Here is a 23464-nt window from a genome sequence, read left to right as displayed (position 1 = left end):
CTTTCAGAAAGCTGCTGCAGCTGCTTACACTGAAGTGTGACATAACCTTACAGCTGGTAAGGGGCCTGCCAAGATTTCTACCTTGTTCTGTGCGCAGATTATCACTGCATTACCATCGAACACAGCTGCAGAGCTCGTGTCCTGCTACTCAGTGTAAACACTTCCTCTGAGTGCTGCAGTCTTGAAGTAGCCTACAAAGCAAGAAGACAGTGTCTCGCTCTGTCTGAAATCCAGGCCCTTGGGAAGCAGTGGCACATAGTTTTTATTTCACATGCACAATATTTTTAGTTTAAGTAAAATGACCGGAGTACGTAATCCCTTGTGCTCATCACCTCATACAGGGATGAATGTCACCCACAGGGACTCCTAGTCCAGCAGTTGGTCCAGCAGGCAGAAATACCATAACCAATTATGATGGTATTCCTCAAATTGTTTTCAGTACAGCTTTTGTACACTATTTTCTGTGAACTCAGCGGAAAGTTGCTGTCTTGTCACAAGGCATTGTTGGATATTCAGCTTTCTGAGACCCCGAAGATCCTCATCTGGAGTAAATAAGTATCCCATGCACAGCTATTTCATTGACGATTTATGGTATTTTGGAGAACAGAAGAATCCGCTCTCTTTTTACCTGCAATGCCCTAAACAGCTGACACTCACTGAATGGCAGATGCCATACCGCAGGGGCCTTGTGGTTTGTTTGTTCCTAGGTCACAGCACTCAGGTTGCTTCTTCCATCAACCACTCTGCTCTTGTAATTTCAAAAGCTCCTGAACCATTTCAGGGGGTCTCAAGCACAGTGTGGGCCCTGGTTTTGTATCATACATCTGCACTCTTTACTAAAAGGTTTTGATGTAAAATTTGAAACGTCTTTGTGCATTTCATAGACTTGGACAGAACACTTGTCCTGCAGTAACATTAGCTTTGCTCCCCATTTCTTGTTCTGATAAATTCTTTGGGTAGGTCGAGGTGGACAGAGTTGAATCTGAATCTGCAAATGAAGTCTGTGTTTGTCCAAGGAAAGGGTGGACTCAGCAAGCAGAAGGACTGGCAGTATCTGGCACGCTTTTCATAGGACAGTAGGTGGTAGTTTACAGGATTAGCTGTCAGGCAGTTCATCCTAATGGGTATGAGTCAGCCTTCAAGTCCAGCTGTGAAGCGTTCTGCATGTCCAGCACCCTTCTGGTACTTTGTCTTCAGTACTCCTGTGCTGGGTTACTGAGTCAGAGAAAGCTGGAAAGCAGTCCCAGTCATCTCAACTGGATTTAAACTCTGTTACCCAAACCGTGCTTCTTTGAGAAGGATTTCACAGTATGTACAGGAGCACATTATGGTGGGATTTACTTGCTTTTACTTGAACACAGGCATTATATCTGTCTGCTAAGTAGTTCTTATTGCTGAGGATACCTCTTACTTCAGTTGGCATGGCAGTTAAATACTCTCCAGAATATGATAGGCATGTTCATTAATCCCAGTGTAGTAAGGAGCAAATCCTGGTTACTTGTACATCAGGACAAGCACATTCTTCATCCTGTTCCTCCACTTTTTATCCTAAGTGCAGAGCAGAGCAGGGCTCCAGCTCTGCAGTTAAGTACAAATGTGCACAGAAACAAGAAAACCCATGTTTGCCAGAGCAGTTTATGCACCTGCAGCAAAAGTCTGGAACCAGGTAAAATTTTCAACTGAGTCCTGCATCTGTTGTTTAGCCTGGGAGCTAGTTGAACATGCTCTGAAAATGAGTTAAAAGGAACAAGCTTAAAGGAGCTAGCATACCAGTCAGCAAGGAGAGCTGAATTTGGTTCAGTGCTTCGGTCCATAGAATGTTTTCCGTATCTTTTTGAAATTCAGTGTTCATTCAGAGAATCCATTATTAACCATTAGCATATTCTTAGACTGTAAACTTACTGTAGATGGTACTGTGGGACACGACTTCTCTGATCATCAGGTCTAATCTCTGGAATCAATCAGGATTAACCACTGAAATAATTCCATTTTCCATGTATCCATCTTTATCATGAACACCACTAATGATGCTGACACAATGACCTCATTAGGTGATACCTTCCTAAGCATGAGTCGTCCTGTTAATCATGTCTGCTGCTGCCATTTCAGTAATTCAGAACTGAAATAATAAAAACCAACTGAATAAAGCCTTGAACCTGATGATAAGTTCCATTAATCAACCAAAAAGTTGACCTGTTTGCAAAGTGTGACTAGCAGGTGTGATTTTCTTGCCCCCAAAAGCCATGTATTTTGTCTTTATTTTTAATTCCTTCAGAACAGTAGCCTTTGGGCTTGGCTCAACAACAATCCCTCTTCTCATTCACTTGCAGAATTACAGTTATGTCTTGCCAACAAGGCCTGCAAAACAGTGACACATGAAAAAAAGGTAACATGGAAAGGCACTTCACACTTAGACAAGGAGAACTTGTTAGCATCTGGAGATCAGTCTTTATTTTTAAAAGATTAAGACATTTCGCAAAAAATGTACCAGACTGTCCTGGGTTACAGTGTAAAATGTGCCAAAAGAAAAAAAATATATTCTATTACCATCTTCAGGAGCTGTTGAGACCAGGTGGGGCGGTGCTCCCTGCCTCCCCCCTCTGGACTATCTCCTGTTACTGGGCACAACAATGCCTTATCGCCTGACCCATCGGTAACTCGCTCCTGGGCTATCTCCTGTTAATGGCCCATCAAGGAACTGCCTCACGACTCCCCATCCCATGGTGAGATGCTCCGCCCGGGGAGGGGGGGGGAAGGAGCCAAGCAGTCCATGCCAAATAAAAACGGAGATTTTGAACACCCTAGCCGCTTTTCTTCCACTGGATTCCCAGAGGAGCTTTTCCCCCCACTGGAGTTCCAGAGGACAAGAGCTACCTGCCGAACACTGGACCTTCGGAGGAAGACCAGACTCTTTTACCTGATCGCTGCTTCCACAGAACTACACTCATCACTTCAGGAGGACTGCAGCCAGCATCTTATCGGACTGCTACTGCCACCCTAACAGGGTGTCAGGTTGTATTCCTGACTCTTGTCAGTGTAAACTAGTGGGTTGTTTGTTTTTTCCCTGCCTTGTGTTATATACATATATATATTAGTAAAGAACTGTTATTCCTATTCCCCATATCTTTGCCTGAAGGCCCGTTAATTTCAAAATTATAATAGTTTGGAGGGAAGGGGGTTACACTCTCCATTTCAAGGGAGGCTCCTGCCTTCCTCCACAGACACCTGTCTTTTCAAACCAAGACACAGACATAAAAGATCACTGGAAAACAACAATAAATATCGCCAAACAGTGTTGCTCCTGAAGGAAGTATTCTGATTTTTCTGGTTTTATTAGCTGTTACCTCTATTGATGGATACTTTAAATGGTCAGTCGGTCATATACATTTTGAATCCTGAGTGAGGCAACAATCCCAAGAGGTGCTTGTCTCTCCAGCCCAGCAAGGAATATGGCAAGAGAGTTGAATCTCTACTATTTCTGTCAATAAATTTGAGTAATTAAGAATTTGTGTTGGTCAAGCACTTTGTTGTTGCTTTATTTACATTCATTTTACTTTCACTCTTATACAATGTCATATGGGAGTAAGTCACTTTATAGATCCTCAACCTTTTGTGTTTTTCTGTAACTTTGTCCCAACAAAGTGAAAAATAGTGAAAAGGTTACTCTTCCCAGCTATTTCCCCTTCTGGAGTTTTCCGACCCCACAGTTAAACATGCACATACTGTTGAAACAAAACTCAGCCCAACTAAAATCATAATTTGTAGGACTGTAGGATAACTCTCCTTGGAAAGGAGCTCAGCAAGTCTCTGGTCTAACCTCCTGCTCATGGCAGGGTGAGTCATGAGGTGAGACCAATCTCTCAGGGCTTTTTCCAGTTGGGTCTTGAAAACCTCCCAGGACAGAGACTTTCCATCCTGGACAGTCTGTGTAACTGCTTGATGGAATTAATAAAGCAGCCGGCAGTGCTTTTTGTAGCCTGTACCCTAAAGATGCTGTGATTTGGAGCATCATCATACTAGAAAAAAAGAACATGTTCATTCCTATATATTCCAGACTCTAGGGCAGCCTCAAGTTGTAACCAAGATCCTAACAGTCCCAGGTGGCCTCAGGAAGTTAGAAATGATACAAAGCCATTTTTGCTTCCAACGGCCTACTCTGCCTTCAGTACAGCTGATCCAAATACTATACCAAAAAAAGCAGAAGGAAAGGTAATGCAAAGGTCAGTCGTCTTCCTCCCTCTATAGAATTAATTAAAACATTGCTGTGCTGTCACAGATGTATGGATCACCTCTTAGAAGGTGGCTCCATGCAGCAGAAGCCAAGGCAGGTGGGACTAGATGTACACAAGGCCAGAGAGTGAAGACCTGAGAAGTTTGAATTGAGCACGAAGGGCAGGCAGTGACAGCGAAGACGCGGATGTGGCCACAGCAGTACCATTTCAAATCGCCAGACCACGCAGATAAAATGAAAAGAGAAAAGCTAAACCTGCCAACACCGTCATGACTACTGCTGGAAAGCACGACGCTGCTGCCCCTGTCTCCTGCAGCCTGTCTGCAGCCGGATGTCTCTCCCCGCAGCCCTGTGGGAGGAGGGAGGACCACACCGCACCTGCCCTTGGTCGGGGCTGGGGTTGCAGTCCCCAGGGTTTCACTCACGCCTCCATCAGGTTTGATTTATGTTTCAGCCCTGCCATTTTGTTTCCTCTGGGAGCTATGACAGCAGTAATTAGAAACCCAGAGGCCTCTGAAAGCGAAGTTTTATTAACCAGGACAAAAGTCTGTCAATGAAATGTATTACAATAACGCGAAGGCATACAATATGTATGGTTGTTTTTCTCTAGAGGTTAGCACATTTGCTGCTTGGGAAGCCCCTTTAGTTCCTCCACAGTCCGTCTAATGGCTTTCCTCCCTGACAAAATGCACTCTCATTCTTCTGCTGAGGTGAATTTCTTCAGAAGCTGAAATCCTTTTTCCAAATGTAATTCTTGTCCAGCAAAACTGCTGTGTCACTTTGCCCTGGAGTCTGGCAGTATGTCTCTGTCCTCTCACCTCAAGTGTTTGTTTGGATGCCGCATACTCAGAGAGTGCATGGCCAGAAGGACCTCAAGATCACCTTATACGACCTCTTATACATCACAGGTCTCTACATTTCACTGAGTTATCTCTGTTTGGAAATTGTGTGATGAAACTGAAGCAGTGAAATGGCTCTTGGTCCAAGGGCAACTGCACTTTTGTGAACCTAATCCTGTCCTTGTCAGATTGTTCATTATCTGACTTGCAAATGGACTAATAAACCACTTCTGCTGTGAAGTGTGTCACCCTTCCCATTTTAGAGAGTCGCTCCCTGGTTATCCTCGGGATAGCACTCCTGATGCACAATGAGGGACCGAGACATGTGGATAGCTCTGCATACAGGAGGGACACAGGCAATGTTCATTCCTAATGCAGGGAAACAGATGCTCCTAGGCAAATAGAATGGTACTGTGTCAGTCCGAAAAATATTTCCCAAGTTGTGGGTCAAAGTGTGCCTCCAACCTGCTCCCTGAGTCCCCCAGGCAGAGAAGAGCCCTTCTTTGCAGCCTGGCCTTTCCAAGGCGTCAGCCAAAGGAGGAGTGCCCCTTTCACATGGCAGGCGAAGGGTTTCCCAAGTGCAGGCATGAGAGCTAGGGATGATGCACGAGTGAACAAAGTCTGCAAGACTGAGTGGTTTTGTAAAAAGTACAAATAAGTAAAGAAATAAAGCAATATTAGATTGTCATATTCCTCCTGAAAAGGACTTCTCAAGACTTGTTTCTTCAATCTCAAAAGGAATTGTTTTGCTTTTTCACATCTGTCTATCACATTTTCTGATTGCTGAACAGTAACAGGTTGAAAAGGGTTATCGTTGTTTCATAGAAAAACAGGATTATTTAAAAAACTTGTTATTTCTGGACAAGTAAAGACACTTAAATCAGAGCGTACTGTAGGCTGACATTCAATTGTGTAATGAGGAAGGAAAGGAAGCATGCAATAAAACAAATAAAAGTAATTGTAATGTAGTTTATTGAAAAAAACAAGTAGATTGAAACTGCTGTTGGGCTGTGCGAAAATAGCATCACACAACTATTATAAGTTCATTTTTCTTTTGCTAGCAGATTAGGGACTTCTTCCTGCTTGCTTTTTTGGTACTGAATATCAACGAGGGAAATAACAGTCGCCTCCCTGCAGCTTTCTGAGATGATAAGTCGTTGTTGCTTTGTTTCGAGATTCAGCTTTCTTTCCAATCTGAGGTTTTGAGTCTGTGAGTGATCTATGCTACAAGCAAAGCAGGAAAGTTAACACACTTCTTAATTAACCTCTGCAGGATTCATTTATTTTTATGCAAATTAGGGAAAGCACAAGTAGGGAAAGGTCTGCAATTGTCTAAAAGCTACCGGTGACCGCATGGCTACTACAAACTCTGCTGAAATGATAGCTGCAGCAGTGAAGCAAGTGAAATCTTGAAGAAGAGGCAATCATATGTGAGACAGAAGCTCTCCCCATCCTCCTCCAGAGAAACAGCTATCCCAGATGTTCCATTTCTGAACTGCCTGTGAACCTTGTACTATTGTAAGCTAACTCATTCGCAGATTATTTATTGTACTTTTTATTGAGTCTTTGTTGCTCAGCCAAGGTGATGGAAACAAATAAATTCTATTTAATTTTACCTTTTCTGTATTGTAGAATCTATCTTTTTTATATGGACTCAGCTGCTTGGTCTCAGGCTCCAATGATATTGCAATGTAACTCTCCCTGTTTCTCTGTGTGTCTGTAAATATTCCTTTACAAGAGCAAAAATTATTACAGTCAGTTGGTACACTCCCTCCTGCAACTAATGAGAAATATAAAATATGGTTACAGTGGATGTGAAAAATGCGCAGCAACCCACAACCTTTCTCACCCCCTGTTTGATGCAGGTGAGGTGTCTTTCCTTGCTGGTGCTGCAAGGGAGTGAGGAGGCGGCAGGAGGAGCAGCTCTGTCTTTGTGCCTCCATGCTTTCCTCCTCTTGTTTTGTTAGATGCAGAGTTGCTGTCTAGGAACTGTACGTGGGCTGTGTGCTGAGATTCCCCACAGCTATGTTGCCTTTCCACAGCTGTTCATCCACTGGTGTGCATGAATAAGCATGCTACGCTCAGATTCAGAACTGCTGGCTTCTCATTTCCCAAGAAGTCGACCTGTGAGGTCCTGATTATCTGTAACAACCTGGAGGATGGCAACAATAGTGCCAAAATGGGCACTTTTAAATGAGCTAGGCAGAAGCACTACAGCTTCAGGACAGCATTCAACTCACCAGACATAGGAATACCTCCTCTCCAGAATGCCATGCAGGAATAAGCAGGACGAATCTTGGCTCTGAGCGAACGTTGACCCATGTGTTGCAGTAGAGTGTGCTAACAAAAGACCTTCTCATTCCCTCCAGCTGCAACTATTTCATTCCAGGTATAAAATAAAATACAAATGTAATAGTTGATTTATTAGCAATAATCAAGAAATGTTTATATAAAATAAAAAGTTTTAATAAAATGTTATAACTAATGTTAAAAATTAAATACTAATAAACCAAAGTATAATTTTTATACAAATCAAACAGCAAATATAGAATAGTCATTCCAACAGACAAAGAAGAGATCATGACTCATCCTCTTGGCAGCCCTGGTGCTTGCCTGAGAAGTGACAGACTATGTCCAGTCTTGGCCAGAGCTGCTTCAGTACCTCAGTTTTCCCACTCCTGAAAAAATGTGATGGAGCAGGCTGATTGCCCAACCGAATCCCCACGACAGGCCAAACAGCCTTGGGAGTACAACACTCACAAGCTGTTGTACATCTTAGCTGAGATCTGCAGCCACTGGAATTGAGGTTTCTTTTCTTGGAGCTGTTCATCAGCTGGGGACCAAGGGATGCCAACGGTACTGCAGAACAGCAATTTCAGCAATTCCAGGAGACTCAGATGGGATAGAAAATTCTGAGTTCTAACTCTCTAAAATTTGGCTAAGCTGAGCTGAGAGCCCAAGTCCGCACATCCAGCATTCAGCCTGCCTGGAGATGGACGTGCATGTCTTTATAAAAATTTCTGATTCATTGACACTACTCCCCTGCTTATAAGTTTTACCGGTGCCGTGTTGTCCCTCTAGTTACTGGTTAGCCTCTGGTCCTCCTGCAAGATCTGCCAGGTCTTGGGTGGGGTGACAGCACGGCTACAAGGTCAGACCCCCAGCAGAGGACTTCCCCACTTATCTTAAGGATTGGGCTTCAGGCATTAGGATTTAGGCTTGAGCCAGGCCCCCAGGCAGTGCATTACTCAGCTGGTGCGGCTGCTGTTGCAACGGCTGTTGCATGTTTATCAACAGAAACTCAAAAGGACTTGGTCCCCTGTGGATTCAGGTGGCCATGGAGAGGTGTGCTTGATTTGTTTGTGGAGGATGTTGGTGACCAAAAAGGCTGAGTCAATTCAGCACCTTCGAGAACCTGGGTTTAAACTTGTGACAATTTTGGAAAACCTAGACTTAAAACCGTAGTTAATGCTAGAAGGCAAAACACTTCTTCATTGTAAACCACAAAAAGCAGTCACCGGACTAACCTCTAGCATGTTCACCTGTTAGTCAGGGGGATGAAATGCTTAACAAAAAGTACGTTTTCACAATTATACAAATTCTATTCTTATTTTCTGGTAAAACTAATCCAGTTGAGTGTTACATTAAATGAAGATGCCAGACGTGCCATAGTTGAATGTCAACACATTGAGAAGCGGCTATAGTGGGAGTCGAACATGTTTAGCGCTTTGTTTGAAATCAGGCCAAGAGTGCTCCGACTGCGAGGGATACTGAGCCACGTGAACAGCACCTTGAGTAATTATTAAAATGTTAAAAACACTGTTCTCAGTCAGTCACTACTGATTGTATGATGCATTCAGCTGCTGATACTGCTAAACAGAATACATCCAGTATAATTGTTCTTCCCAGTAATTTTGTCTAATCATGGAAAAAAACCAGCATGGCTAAGCTGCAACACTAAATGCACAAAGCCGTGGGATGGCAGTGCTACGTGTGCGGTATGATAGTGAGACAAACTGAAAAGTAATTGGAAACAATTTTATTGGACACAGCAAAGTTTGGCATAGTATTTATGATAGACCTGCCTGTGCAAGAAATCCATTTGTCATGATGGGAGCAGGGCCATCTGTACAGACCTACGGTTTCCCTCCGCATCAGTAAAAAGGAGGCTGCCAAGTAAACGGGCTGTCCTGAGGCCAGGAGCTTCCCACAGCTCCCCTGTTTATCGGCAGATCCCAAACTGGGCTTCAGGTATGCATTCATTTGGTTTAATCAGTAGGAATAAAGTTACACAAACACTGTTGTTCTGATCCGCTCAGCTGTCAGATTAGTCTGAAATGGCCACTGAGCACCCAGAAGCAAACACATCCCTTATCCAAACCCTCTCAGACCAGCGCAGAGAGTATTTGCTGTTGCTATCCAGCCACAGTTTGGAGGAACAGCACGTTTAACAAAGGGCGTGGAAATGTTACCAGATAGATGCTAGAGGTGCACGGGACGGAGCAGAGCGTGAGAGTTGGGAGTGCTACAGCTGGACCCACACGGTGATGGCACACAGTGGCGATGGCTGTGCCGGGCCGTCCTCGTACTGCCCCGGCTGCAGGCACTGAGGCTTTGGAGGCTCTGTCCCTTCCACTTCCAAGAGCTGCCAGGGAGAATGAACCTCATCTTCTCTCCTCTTATGGAAACATGTGGTTGCCATGGGGGACATAGGAGAGAGGAGAATCTCTTAGTAGCATAACCCGATTCAAACGAGGTTCGGCTCGTGCTGAAAACAGCTGGCTTTCTGCCTGGAATGGAGATTGAACTTTAGAGGATTTTGAGTGAGTAAGCCCATCTTCAAAAGCATTCCTCTGGTAGAGCAACACGCTCCACTGGATCTCGTCTGAAGACCTGTTAGACTGAGGCTGCTCAGGTACTCAGAGTAAACCGACATATTAAAACTTAATATTGGCAAAAGGAAGAGTTCCTATAAACAGACATTACCGACCTGAAATCCAGGCATTAAAAAAAAAAAAAAAAAAGCAAACGTAATTCCAACTATTACATCTATCTGATTTCCCTGAGGGACACTCCACAGCTTTATAACCACATTTCCCCGCTTTTTATGAATGTCCCTCTCACCTTCATGGCTTTGTGTAAGTTTCACAGAAACAGGAACATAGGGAAAGAATCTCTGACAAAAATAAGTGGGGGGGAACAATAGAATGGAGAAGGTGAAATTTCAAATTTATTTCACTTACAGGACTTTGCAGAATTATCAGGTAACATGTTTCAGAGAGACATGGTCAATTTAAAAGGTATGTATAGGTTTTACCTCCTCTGAGCCTAAGTCAGCTCTAAAAATGGAATCTCTTACTCTTTAGAATAAGAAATAGAGGATAAGAAAACCAAACCAAGTTCGTTTCATTTCTTTTCAGAGAGACTCCCCGGTTTTGAAAGAGACTAACACAATAGTCTGTAACGAGCCTTGCCCAGACGTGAACTTGAAGTGCACCGTCCCTATGAAAAAGGTACGGAGCTCTGAACTTTCCGGCGGCGGCCATCCCTCCCGCGGTCCCTTGCCTGCCTCTCCGGCAGCAGGAGAGCAAGGGTCCTGCTCAGGGGCATTCCTTACTGACACTTTGCCCCATCCACTGAAGCCGGGACAGGCCATGCCACCTTCCAGAGGACAAACGTGCGGCAGTTCCTAGGCGTCAGCACCGACGGAGGAGGTGCCGCGTTGCCTAGCTGTAGGCACGAGTCCATTGACTAGCCAAGAAAACACCCCCAAAAGGCAACTAAACACCCCAAAAAGAAAATCGATATTGAACAGGGTGAAGTTTGCGGGTAAGCGAGCGCTCCGCCGGGCAGCCCGCTGGTCCGGCTGCCCCCTCGCCCACCCAGCGCAGTGGGACACCAGCACTAGCCTGCGGGGAGGACTCCCCCCTCCGGGGACACCCTCCACCCCAGCCCCGCTCCTCCGGGGGCGCCCCCGCGTCCCGCCCGGCTCTGACCGACCCGCGGGGCGCTGAGGGGGGTGCGGGGGGGGGTAGCGGGGGCGCTGCCGCCGCCGCCGGCGCCCCCTGGCGGCCTCCGCCGCGCTCACCCGGCGGCACCGCGGCGCGCAGGGGCGGTCGCCGCCACACAGCGCTCCGAGGGGGCTCCGCCGCCGCCGCGCCGTGACGGGCCGGGCCGGGCCGCGGCGGCAGCCGTGCGCTGGGGGTGCGCGGGGCGGCGGCGAGCGGGGAACAAAGGGGATCGAGGCGGCGCAGCGGCGGCGGCTCCGCCGGGGGGAGGCACCGGCTGGGCGCAGGGGGTGTGGGGAGGAGGAGGAGGGTCGCCCAACTGCCGCCACTTCGTCGACCGTGAGCGGCACTCGCTGGCGGCGGCGGCAGCCCGCCCCTCGCTGCATGGCAGCCCAGTGAGGGAGGAGCGGGCGAGGGTCTGGCGCTGCCCGGAAGCCGAGGGAGCCAGCGCCGGCGGCAGCAGCGCCCGCCGCCCTCCCGCCGGGATGCGCCCCGCTCTCCGCTGAGGCGCAGCCCCGCCGCGATGCTCTCCCCCGAGCGCCACCGCCACCACCGCCACCCCCCGCCGCCGCAGCCGCCGCCGCCGCCGCACCACCCGCCGCAGCCCAGCCATGTCGTGGCCACCATCGAGAACCTGCCGGCGGAGGGCGGCAGCGGCGGCGGCAGGAGCGGCATCTCCGCGCCCTCCTCCAGCGTGCGCCAGAGGATCAGGAAAGTGCTGAACAGGTGAGGCCAGGGGATGGACCGGGGCTCCGGCGGCGCGGCGCGGCTTCCCGCCCCGCCGCCGCTCTCCCTGGGGCGCGCAGGTCCCGGGGGCGGCCGTCGGGGGAGCCCCGGCCCGGCCCCCTCGGCGGGGTGGAGCGGGGCGGGGGGAGGGGGGCGAAGGCTCCGGCGGGGCTGGACTGGGCTGGGCTGGCAGCGCCGGTCCCCGGCGGAGCCGCGGGCGGGGGGCGGCGGCGCGAAGCCTCCCCCGGCCCATTGTTGCCTGCGAGGCGGCGGCGTGAGGCGCGGCCCCGGCCCGCTCTCTGCCCGCCGGTGCCGGTCGCACCTGCCCTGCCCGCAGGCACGCCCCCACGGCGGGGACCCGGCGCCTCCCGCCTGCTTCGGCTTTCCTGGCCCGTCGCGGACACGCGGGGGCCGGCGGGGAGGAAGGACCGACGTCCCCGCTGCCGCAGCCCGGCCGGTGGCGGAGGCGCCGCCGGCGAAGTTGGAGGGCGGGCGCCGGGCGAGAGGAGCGGCGAGGAAGGGGCGGCCCCGCAGCCCGTCCCGGCGGGGGTCTGCAGCAGCGGCCGGGCACTCCGGGGTGCCGAATGGCCCCGTGTGGGGTTTTTGCCCGGTTTTCCGAGCAGCTCGCGTGGGCAGGGAGAAGCGAGCGCGGGCTTCGGGAGCGGGATGCTTCCGACGCGCTCTCTGCCGTTCGGCTGTGCGTGGGGCTCGGAATTGTCCGTGCGAAGATAGGAAAAGTGCAGGGTGGTCGGGGTAAATTATTTCACCGAACACGCAAGAAAACACTGGAACCATCTTACTTAAATCCTCTGCGTTGTCCTCTTTGCCAGTTGCTTCTTCTGCACTGCATTTGATTGGGGCTGAGGTTTAAAACCGGTAATGGTTTCAAACTGAAAGAGGGGAGATTTAGGTTAGATATTAGGAAGAAATTCTTCACTGTGAGGGTGGTGAGACACTGGCACAGGTTGCCCGAAGAGGCTGTGGCTGCCCCCTCCCTGGCAGTGTTCAAGGCCAGGTTGGATGGGGCTTGGAGCAACCTGGTCTAGCAGAAGGTGTCCCTGCCCTGGCAGGGCTGTTGGAACTAGGTGGTCTTTAAGGTCCCTTCCAACCCAAACCGTTCTGTGATTCTATGATTTTTACTGCAAAACAGTCTATCCAGAGCCTAACTGATTGCACTTCTCCAGACGGAGCCTCTGAGCTCCTGTCTGAAAAGCCAGCTGAAGCCATCACTTCTGCCTGATGACTTTCACATGCTAAATAGAACAGTTGCAGCGTTATGAGCAGCAATGGGATGGTGTGTAGCAGTGTCGGCCTCGTTGTCCCCTCTTTAGTTTTCGATATGTGTAATATGGATGAGCTGCTAAGAAAAACAGCTCTTCTATCTGGATGTACTAGTTTTGAAGATGAAGCTTGTTGACTCAAGCCTTTAGACATTAGGAAAATATCATTGTTACTGTAACTGAAGGTATTTGATTGCTCACAGATCATTGCTATTATCAGCAGTTAATTAACTGTTACCATTCCAGGAGGATCCTCAAAAGCATCAGTAAGGGAGGAAATACTTGTCCTTTTTACTCAAGCATGAGAAGGTTGAAAAGAAGTTGAAACGACTAAGAGCTGCTTCAGCTCAAACTCAGTTACACGTTGTCTTGTACATGCGCATTTGCAACTGTCAGTATAGTAAAATTCACTCAATTCCTCAGCCCAATGGTGTGTGACAACTTAGGTGTCCTGTGCTTACAAAATCCTGCTCCCCTTCTCCTTGGTCGTTCTGGGAGGCGTGTGTCAGTCCTGAAATAAGACAGTAGTGAAAAGAAGTTTTCTCAGGGGCAGCAAGAGATCGCTGAAGATGTGGTGAGGGGATCAGATACAGAAACAATAGATACTCCTATTCAGGGGTGGTAATAGTGACCTCTGCAGAGCCATCAAACTGAGCAGACTCTTCACATCTATGAGGTCTTGGATTATTTCATATAGTTCAAGCAGTTGCCATGCTTATGCATATATATGTCGCTCAGCCATAGGTAAAGAGTCAAATCAATATTTATTGTTATATACATATGATTGAAATGAGAATAGCTAGATTTTTTTTTGAAGGGGGAAAAGGGTAGAAATTGGCACTGCTGACAAAAGTTCAAATCTCTGTTCTGATTAACAAACTTGAACCTAGAAATGAGATCTCCCATTGCCCAGAGGAGCACCCAAACGAACAGGAGCCCAGTCACTATTTTGTGAACATGTTCTTTTCTCCTCCTCAAACATTAAATGAGAGTGAATTTTTTCCAAATTTACGTGATTTATGGAGAGAGAGAAGACTTGTTACTATGGTCTTTTAAGGCAGCCTTTTCTTTGTGTAAGAGAATCCTTAGCCCATCCCAAAGTCTGTGTCAAGGGAAATTTTGCCCGAGTTAGATTTCCTTCAACTTTACATGGGAACTAATGACTCAGCCCATGCAACATAATGGCTTTCATGTAGTATTTCTGTTGATACAATGAAATGAATCCTGACACAATGTTTGTTTTCATCTTTTATGGAAACTACAGCATATAAGTGTGTAAGAGAAAAGAAGAAATATGTATGCTATATCCCTAAAGAAGTAGGAGTCCAGAACAAACTGAGCATTGGCTTCTTCAACTAATGTTTTTCCACTGGAAAAGTGTAACATTTTGTCTGTGCTGTCTATGCTTTATGTGCACTATTTGCTTGAGACCCATTTGTGAAAGATTCCTGATTGACTCACTGAGTTGAGCTCATGTGCTTGTTTTCTGCTAGACAAAGTGGGGACTCCTCAGGCAGATGGACAAAATTGAAATGTTGATAACAGCTGGAGTTGTCAGAAACCACTTGCACCTGGTAGAATCAGAATGGTTTGGGTTGGAAGGAACCTTTAAAGGTCATCTAGTCCAACCCCCCTGCAGTGAGCAGGGACATCTTTAGCTGGATCAGGTTGCTCAGAGCCCCATCCAACCTGACCTTGAATGTTGCCAGGGATGGGCCTTCTACCACCTCTCTGGGCAACCTGTTCCAGTGTCTCACCACACTCATTGAAAAAAAATGTCTCTCTTATATGTAGTCTGAGTCTACGCTCTTTTAGTTTTAAACCATTACCCCTTGTCCTATTGCAATAGGCCCTGCTAAAAAGTCTATCCCCAGGGAGGGGACAGACTCTGGTATGGTCAAGGAAGAAACAAGACAGCAGAATGGGGATAGTCACTGGCAGAAATGGAGCATCATTTCTCTCTCACTTTGTATGTAGTAGTTTGGTCACCCAGGCACTTGGTGATTACTGAATTGCCTTCGAAGGCTTCTCTTAAAATTGCTTTACAACCTATGGAAACCTATTTTAACTTCACCTTCCAACTTCTCCTCCCTGTTCACTCGATAGATCCTCAGGTAATAGAGAAACACTGGAGCAACCTACCCCCCCAGGGTGTCTGAGAGAGAACATACTGAAAGCAGAGCTGATTGACTGTAAAAATCCATTTCAGTGATCACAGCAAACACTGCACTCTGTGAAAAGGTTGACCATAACAGAAAACCAAAGTAAAACACAAAACTGAAGGGTCAGAATCATAGAGGACTGGAGTTGCTCAATGAAATTGTGGGATTTACTGGAATAGTTTGGATATGAATTCTGAGCTGCCAGTGATGGTGAACAGGACCTGATGCAACAGGAACAAGCTTCCTGTTATCCTTGAAGTCTGGAGAGGATGACTTTGAATTGCTGTTGCATTAAGGGGAAATGTCGTGGTGATTACATACTGCAAATGCATTCCTGGCCCTGTGACTCACACCCGTGGTCCATGAAGCCCCGCCTGGTACCTTCCTTGTGCCTTGTGACATTTGCTGAGCAGGTGTCCCTGGCTGACCCTGCCCTGCTATATTGCAGGGGAGAGAATAGAATAATGTTGGCTGCTTGATTGCTTGCTTGCTTCCCCACAGCCTCTGTGAAGACAAAATTGGACTCCACCAACTCTGTCTGCTTGTAGAGGACCACTTAATAGGCAGTGACTCACCTGCTCTGCATTGCCTCCCACCTATAGCAGGAAGCAAGAGAAAAAGGAGAAAATCATGCGGTGTGGAGTTATGTGGTTCTCCGTGCCTCTACCCCAGCACCTGTGTATTTCAGAGATACCTGTTGGTGGGTCTGAACTCTGTCTGTATCCCGTCAGAGAGGGGTGGCTTGTCTCCCTTCCTTGCACTCCCTGAGTGACCTGAAAGGTTGAGAGCAGAGAATCACCTGCCAAATGTTGCCTGTGGCCCTGAAGCCCTTTTGAGCTAGTAGCATCATTAGGTTGGAAAAGACCTCTAAGGTCATCAAGTCCAACCATCAACCCAACACCACCATGCCCACTAAACCATGTCCCAAAGTGCCACATCTACATGTTTTTTGAGCACTGTCCTAATTTACAGGGATATCTCATGTTGGGAAGGCTGGTTATCACCTCTTTAGAAGAACTGGGCAGAGAATAAACATTGCTGTTACACAGGGAGAGCAGCTTGCCAAGGGGGATTCTTGCAAATTATTTATCTAATGAGTGCCAACAAATGAGGTTGTTATCTCTCTAGTCCTAAGCGCCAGGACAAGGAGGGAAAATCAAATTTCTGCAAGGAAAATGAGTTAATATCTTTAGATACTGTAACAAAGTTATTTTACCTAAGTAAATGAGATTATTCCGGGAAACAAAAAGTACCATAGCCACATTGATGAATTCAGGTCTCCAAAGTAACATCTAAGGCCCTGCTATTGTTTTGCTTTCCTTGATGAGGACTTTTTTTAGAAAGCTGGATGGCACATACATTTTTCTGGGTTTACCCACTTCTATCTTTTAGTACTTTCTTGAGGAATGCTTGCTGTAAATCCAGCCGTGCCTTATCTTGCTGTTTCAAGGATGTCTTCATGTGCTTTTTCTTGCTCTCTGTTGCTAAATGGCACTTTGTATTTTTCAGAAGTTTCCTAAAAATCATATCAGAATATTGGAGACATATTCAACTTGATACCAGAAAATGGAGTAAGAGTAATTTCAGGCACTCAGTCCCATGCCATCTTTTAAATAGCTTTGTAGTTATGTTCTCTGCACTAGTGAATTGCGAAAGCTTTCTCTGGATCAATGTGAGTCTCTCTGCTTCTTTGCTCACTTATTCACTTTAGCAGAAAAATTTTAGCCTTGTGCATAAAGCCAGTGCATGATCTAATTACCACTACCTTTCTTAGGAAAAGGAAGAAGAACTAATGTTGCTAATAAGTATAATTCATTAAGCTAGACAGTGATTTATTGAACAAAATTATATGAAGAAAAGCAATTTGGATTCTTCATGTCAGAAAGCCCGGCTGTTTGGGTACAGTCTGAGGAAAACTTTTGCCTTTCTATTATGTTACAGGCCCAATTCATCCCTGATAATAGACTTGAGGAAGAATTTGGCCCACTAGCTAACTAACTTTGAACTTGAACTGTGTGTCAAGGCTACTAACTCTTCAGAGATGAGAGCTGTTTAAATGACACTGCAAGTATCAAAAGCTATAACCCGATGTTTTTTTTTTTTCTAATAACATGTATCCACATAGTAAATCAGACAGAGGGAGTTTATGTACTAAAAAGAACCTGAAACTGAATAATAATGAAATTGAGGCAGCATATTTCATTGCCCCAAAGCAATAACATCTTTCAGTTGACTGATCAGAGAGGCAAACAAACCAAATAATTTATGGCATTTTTGCTTAATGAAAAGCAAGTCAAGGATCAAACGTATCATTTTTGGAATCCAAAAAAAGAGTGAGTATTCATAACCTTCAGTTGCTTTGCTTTCTTCTTCTTCAAATAAAAGGATTGGCTTCCTTTGGGATTTTTATTCTTAAAAAGTACAAATAGCTTCTCAAAGTCCACTCAAAATAAGTGGCTGTAGAAGAATGAGTCTGAGCCCGATTCAGATAGCTGTGGCTCTCCTTTTAGGTAAAAGTATTTATACCATTCTGAAGTAAGTTAAAGAAAATTAGTTCAGAGTGTAGATAAGGAAACTGGGTTGGCTTTCTTGTACCTGTTAGTATTATTCTTTTTGGTCAGGGAACTGGAAAGGTCATATCTGCCTGTAGGGAAGCATCCTGGCAGAGGATGTAGAAATCAACTGATGAAAAATTGTCCACTGTTTCCGTTTCTCATTAGTTTACTTGTAACCACCATTTTGAAAGCAAGTGACCTCTGTGAATTAGCTATGTTTCCAATAATTTGGGTGCATAAGGGAAATACCTGTAAAACAAGAGAAAAAGAAGCTTTTCCCCTTCCCCTCCAAACAGCTTATTTCAGTGGATGCACACTTATTGGCATGCCATAGTACTCTTCAAATGCTTTGATTCAGGAGTGAAGATGAGCTAAGGTACATAAAGCTTCCATGTTGCTGCTGTAGCAGGTACTGGAAGTCTGTCCAAGTATGGTTTCAAAGTGTCTGAGCATGGTTTCCTAACAGGTTTTGGAGTCAGTGTCAGAAAGCTTTGTCCCCCTTGCCTCACTTTTGCTCCTGAGAATTTGCACCTTAGGAGATACAAGCCTTGCTGGTCCTATTCTGAAATTGGAATTGTTTGGAGTGATTTGATACGGTAAGTGCACTGTAATGCAAACCCGACAGCCCACGTACTGACTGGGGAAAGACTTTCCCTAGGAGGGGCAGTTTGGCAAGGCGAAGTTTGTGGGTGTCTTCTGTCTACCTATGACATTCAGAAGGCCGGTACTTACTGAGTGCCTGTCTGTAAGTGGGAATTTTTGACACTGGCTGTGCCGTGGGCTTTGGGAAGGGGTTACTGCCTCTTGAACTAGGGGGGTTTCAACGGAGCAACACTGTAAATGGCTCCATAGAGAAAGCTGGAGGAATGGACAGAGTGGCTCTTATGGGATGGACAGAGCAGCTTTAATGTGCTAATGAGGGGAAGGCCAGATGCCAGCAGCGATCAGAAGGGCTCTTTGTGGCTCTGTCTCTTTGGAGATGGCTGGAGTCTCTGTCCTTATCGTGGTTGTTTCTGCAGGCAGAGGGAAACACTGGGGCTATTAGTGAGGTGTTCCCTTCCTTTAAGTCATCCGATAGCCTTACAGATCAGCACTTGAATACTGATTAGGGCTAATTACCAGGAACGCTTAGGAAAAAGAACTTGCTGAAGACTTTAAAAACACTACAAAAAATTGCCCCCAAACCCCAGCAACAACAGAAAACTCATGCTCAAAGGCTTGTGAGATGAGCTCAAACTCAGCTGAAATCACCTGTTGCAAGAACAGCTGTATGGGGACTCATAAATTGCTATGACTATAACGTGTGTAAGTATTGGTGGTTGTGAAATTCAAGTTGTGAACCACCTAATCTACCTGTCTCTGCTTATTTATGTCTGTCATTTGTCTCTCTGGGATTTTTACTGAAGACATGCCAGTTTTGAAGCTTGTCTTTCAGCTTTCTTTGACTTGGTTTCTCTCGTGATTTAAGAAAGCATTTCTTCAATACATATTTGCTCTCTGTCATTTTTCTCGGAGTCACCAAATGATTGAGGTAGTGGGTTTTAACTCCCATGCATCACATTCTCCTTGGTACAGCTGGAACTAAAGAGCAAGAGACAGAGGAGGGAGCATCTCCACGGCCCGGCTGTGCTCGGTGAGAGCACCTGTGTGGCAATACTGTGCCATACTTCTGCAGGGAGCACGCCTGCTTTTTGGGAGGTACCACGGTTTACAGTGCTAGCCAAATGATTTCCTAGACGGGGTGGATGACTCTTGATCCCACCAGAAAGGTCTGTCCACAAATGACACCATGTAGGTGCCACTGTGAAAAATAGTGACACTTATTAAGCCAGCCTTCTGTAGCTGATACAGTCATTTTGGCCCTTAATTTCAGTTTCCCCTTGGTGCAGTGATCAGTTGCTTCCTCACATTGCCTTTCCCTGTAGTGATGCGGGAGGGTGGCTTCACCTTCAGGTAGGTCTGATCTGTGGCGGCATGTGGGAACTTGGGAACGAGGTAGCAAACCTGCTCTTTTGCTGTAACTTTTTTTCCTGTCAGAAAATGTAGATGAGTCAAAACCTTGGCAAGAAGGATTGGATTTTCTCAAGACCACACATTCAGTAAGGTTTCTTATGTCCAGACTAGATTTTTTTGGATGGAGAGCAAGTAAGACTTCATGGTCATCTGATGATGGGAGTCCTTATGTAGGAGACTGGGTTTAACTCTGCTTTACTGCATGCCTGAGTTCTCATGGACTGTGATGTTCTCTTTGGATGAAGAACCTCAAATGGTCATGGTTTTGTCCTAATGCAAAACGGGAGAAGTTCTGAAAATAAGAAGTTTGGAACTAGAAGATTCTTTTTTGCCCAGCTTGTCTCCCAAGGCATTTCAGCTTCAAGGTGTTCATTTATGAAAGCACACTATGCTTGAAACAGATTGCTACGTCTCTAATGCACATAAACGAGGTAATTTATGTCCAGTAGCAAGACCGTAATTATTGCCTCCCAAGCCCTATTGTTAATTGCAACCTCTGTGCCAGTATTAGCTTATGACAGAACAAAAACAAAATTTGAAACATTTGTAGTGATGGCCATTAGTTTACTTAGCCCTCTCTGGTGTTCATTTGTCAAAGAAACTGTCGTGCATGTGTCCAGAAGCCTGCTTCACTCTCTTATTGGGCTGCATTGATTTTAAAATGGTGCTGCCTTCTGTGCCACATTCGTTCTCATTACTTTTCTCATCTGGCAAGTGTTCTGATGTGACCTGACTTTTTCTGTTTTCCCTTTGGTAGAAAATGAGTTAAGAGGGAACTAAATGTTTCACCCTGTTTGGTGTAGAGGAAGCCACCAGCAGTGTGGGAGGGAGATACCAGAGTCTCTTCCTGCTCTGATACCTCTTCATCAAGCTCATCGAAGAGGAAGAATGCTCCACAGCTCCACTCCTGGATCTCTCCAGCCTAATGACTAAAATCTTGATCCTTAATGTAGCCTTGGGGCTGCTAGCTCAGACCCTTTCAGCGGAAAGGGGAGTTTGAGGGGGATAGGCTGAATGAGGGTGGTGGCTACAAGGTAGAAAAAGGGGGACTTCTCTCTGCCTTTTTTTTGAAGCGGGGAGGTAGATGTCTAAGTCTTCAAGAGGAGCCCTGAAGTGAGTCACATACAGGTAGGGGCGAAATGCTCCAAGAGGGGTAAGGCATAAGCTGTACCCTGTCCTATGCTTTCTGTATTTTACCAAGATTTGGATCTTTGTCTACCCTGTTCTCTCTGTGGCTATCCCAGGGTGCAGTATTCTTCTGCATGGATCTTTGCCTTTTTCCCCCCAATGGTGATGAGACAAATGCTGGAAAATACTTAATAAAATTACATGAATTACCTTGTGATTATTCTAAGCCCAGATATTTTATGGAGTTTAAATAGCTCTGTGTTTTCAGTGGCTTCTGCAGCCTGATTTGGGCCGTTTACCTTCTGAAATCTTTTCTTACTGGAAGCTGAATGCTGTAATGAAACTGAGCAAGTGTTTCTTTCCTGTTGCTCCTTTCTTTTTCTCTCTCTGCTGCTGCTGCAGACATGAAATGCTTTTGATTATGTTTTTTTAACTCCCTGCTGCCAGTATATTGAGGTCTGTAGGGACTGTCCTGGGTAGATTGAAAGTGAGGAAGGACAGCAAATAGCAAGTAGGTTGGGAAGAGTTGAGCAGTGAGCTGGAAAATATTTTAATGGGTATGGGATTTGATACCTGAAGGAAATAAAACTTTAATATTGTAGATATAATTTTCATCAGGCTGGGTATGAGGATTAAGTACTGTCAGGCAGAAAAAGTTTCCAAGCTTCATCTAACTTGGTGAGGAAAAAGCCGGCGCCCAACTATATGTAATAATCAGACTGAAGTGCCTTCTTTTCCTACGTGACCTACCTGACGGGGCTTTGAGCAACCTGGTCTAGTGGAAGGTGTTCCTGCCCATAGAAGAGGCATTGGAACTAGATGGTCTTTAAGGTCCCTTCCAACCCAAACCATTCTATGATTTTATGATATGCACAGGTAACTTCCAGTCAGATTTTGGATACTTGACCTCCGCTGTTGAATGCCTGGTGTGCCAAGGGGCATGCTTTGTAGAAAAAACCCTGTTTTTCTCCAATGTAGAGGTCACCATTTGCAGAAGTGTGGTCTAGCTTGTCCCAGAGCAGACAACACCTGTGCATAGCCCTGGAGACCTTGCTCTTTTGCCTCCTCTTCAGGTTCTTCTACCAAAGCTGCTTTGCTTTGATTTAGCACTCACCAGCATATTTTTGACAGTATACTTCAGTCTTTTTTCAGGTCCAGTTTGTGGAGGCGGTAGGGGAATCACGTCTTTGAAGAGATTCAGTAGAGTCCAGGAACTTTGGAGGACTTAATCTAGAAGCACAGGGGTAAGGTGGTGTGATGGTTGTCATATATGTATGAAGGCACCGCTTCCTGTCATTGAAAAGGAAAATTCCAGGTTTTCTCTTATTTAAAAAAAAGGTGACATCTTATCAGAGCAACCGTTGAGTAGCAGAAATGCATTCAAGGAGTGAGGCAGAGTGGCCAGGGTGAGATGCACTGCCATGTGGTGGTGGGAGGGTTGCCAGAAGTGGAAGAGTTATGCTGTATCTATATTAACCAAGTGAAATCTCTGGGACTGAAGAGGTTACTTGAGTTTAAGACACCAAATAATTCCCTAATAATTCACTTGAAAAAAGAACTCTGTGTCTCCATTTGTGTGTAAGCATGCGAAATCTTTTAGGATGAACTACAAGTTACCTGAATTCAATGTCCTGTTATAAATAAATAAATTCTAGCACATTCTAACTCTTAGAAGAATTTTTGTTAAATTTGATGTCTGAAATTGTTCATACATATCGATTTGGTAGGTATTACCATGTTAATGAAACTTACTATTACTCAGCTAGATTAATTTATTAGATTTATTCCTACACTTTTACAACCTATAGATATATTGAGACATGAGTCCCCAGAATCAATACCAATTTCTTTTCTCATTTATGAATGGTCTTACTAACATCTGAAATACTGTTACACTCGAGAGTATTTAGGTGCAATGTATTTTGAAGCATACACTCCAACAATTTTAAATTTGTCTTTCTTCTTCGTCCTTTACTGATTATTTTTTCCCATGTATATGGGCTCTGTTTGATCAAAATGCCATGCATCAAGCATCAAACGAGTCATGACCGTGCACTAGTCACTGGGACTAGTCGGCAGCTTAGGTGTTTGCAAGATTAGGGCTCTGAGACCAGACCTAATCTTTGAGATGTGTTTTGGCTGCCGTTCTGTGTGGCAGGCCCAAAGCGGGAGAGGGAACAAAGATACTTACAACCGAATTGCCTGCCAAATGTAGTGTATTTGCATGTTTTTCTTTGAGCAGCAGCCATGCGTGCGTTTATCTTTCAGAAGCAGTGGTGTTTGACTGAGGAGCAGTAGCAAATGGGTAACTGATGTGGGACTTGTTCACTTGCTTCCAAAGCATGAGCATCAGAAGGGACCTGCTGAAGGCTTATGGTGGGAAGTGAGGGGGCCAGAGCAAGTACGGGGATAGAAAGCTATTTGGTCATCTCTGCCCATGCTGCCAGTTCAAGACTGGTAGACAGCACTGGTAGTAGGGAGAGATCAGTCTTCAGGCAGTTCTAACACTGTCATTTCTGATT

General features: G+C 45.9%; 1 protein-coding gene across 1 annotated transcript in view; it reads left to right on the top strand.

The window, feature by feature from the left end:
- The first annotated feature begins 11601 nt into the window (after nucleotides 1-11601).
- The window catches only part of SLC35F1 (solute carrier family 35 member F1), a 249613-nt gene continuing 237750 nt past the window's right edge, over nucleotides 11602-23464 (top strand). The window contains exon 1 of the mRNA XM_086461268.1: nucleotides 11602-11804. Coding sequence (XP_086317394.1) covers nucleotides 11602-11804 — 203 coding nt within the window. The remainder of the gene's footprint in view (nucleotides 11805-23464) is intronic.

The sequence above is a fragment of the Leptosomus discolor genome, chromosome 2, assembly GCF_034619465.1.
Source record: "Leptosomus discolor isolate bLepDis1 chromosome 2, bLepDis1.hap2, whole genome shotgun sequence".
NCBI classification, from domain to species: domain Eukaryota; kingdom Metazoa; phylum Chordata; class Aves; order Leptosomiformes; family Leptosomidae; genus Leptosomus; species Leptosomus discolor.
Note: the sequence above shows the minus strand (reverse complement) of the source record. Positions and strands in the feature narration are given on the sequence as shown.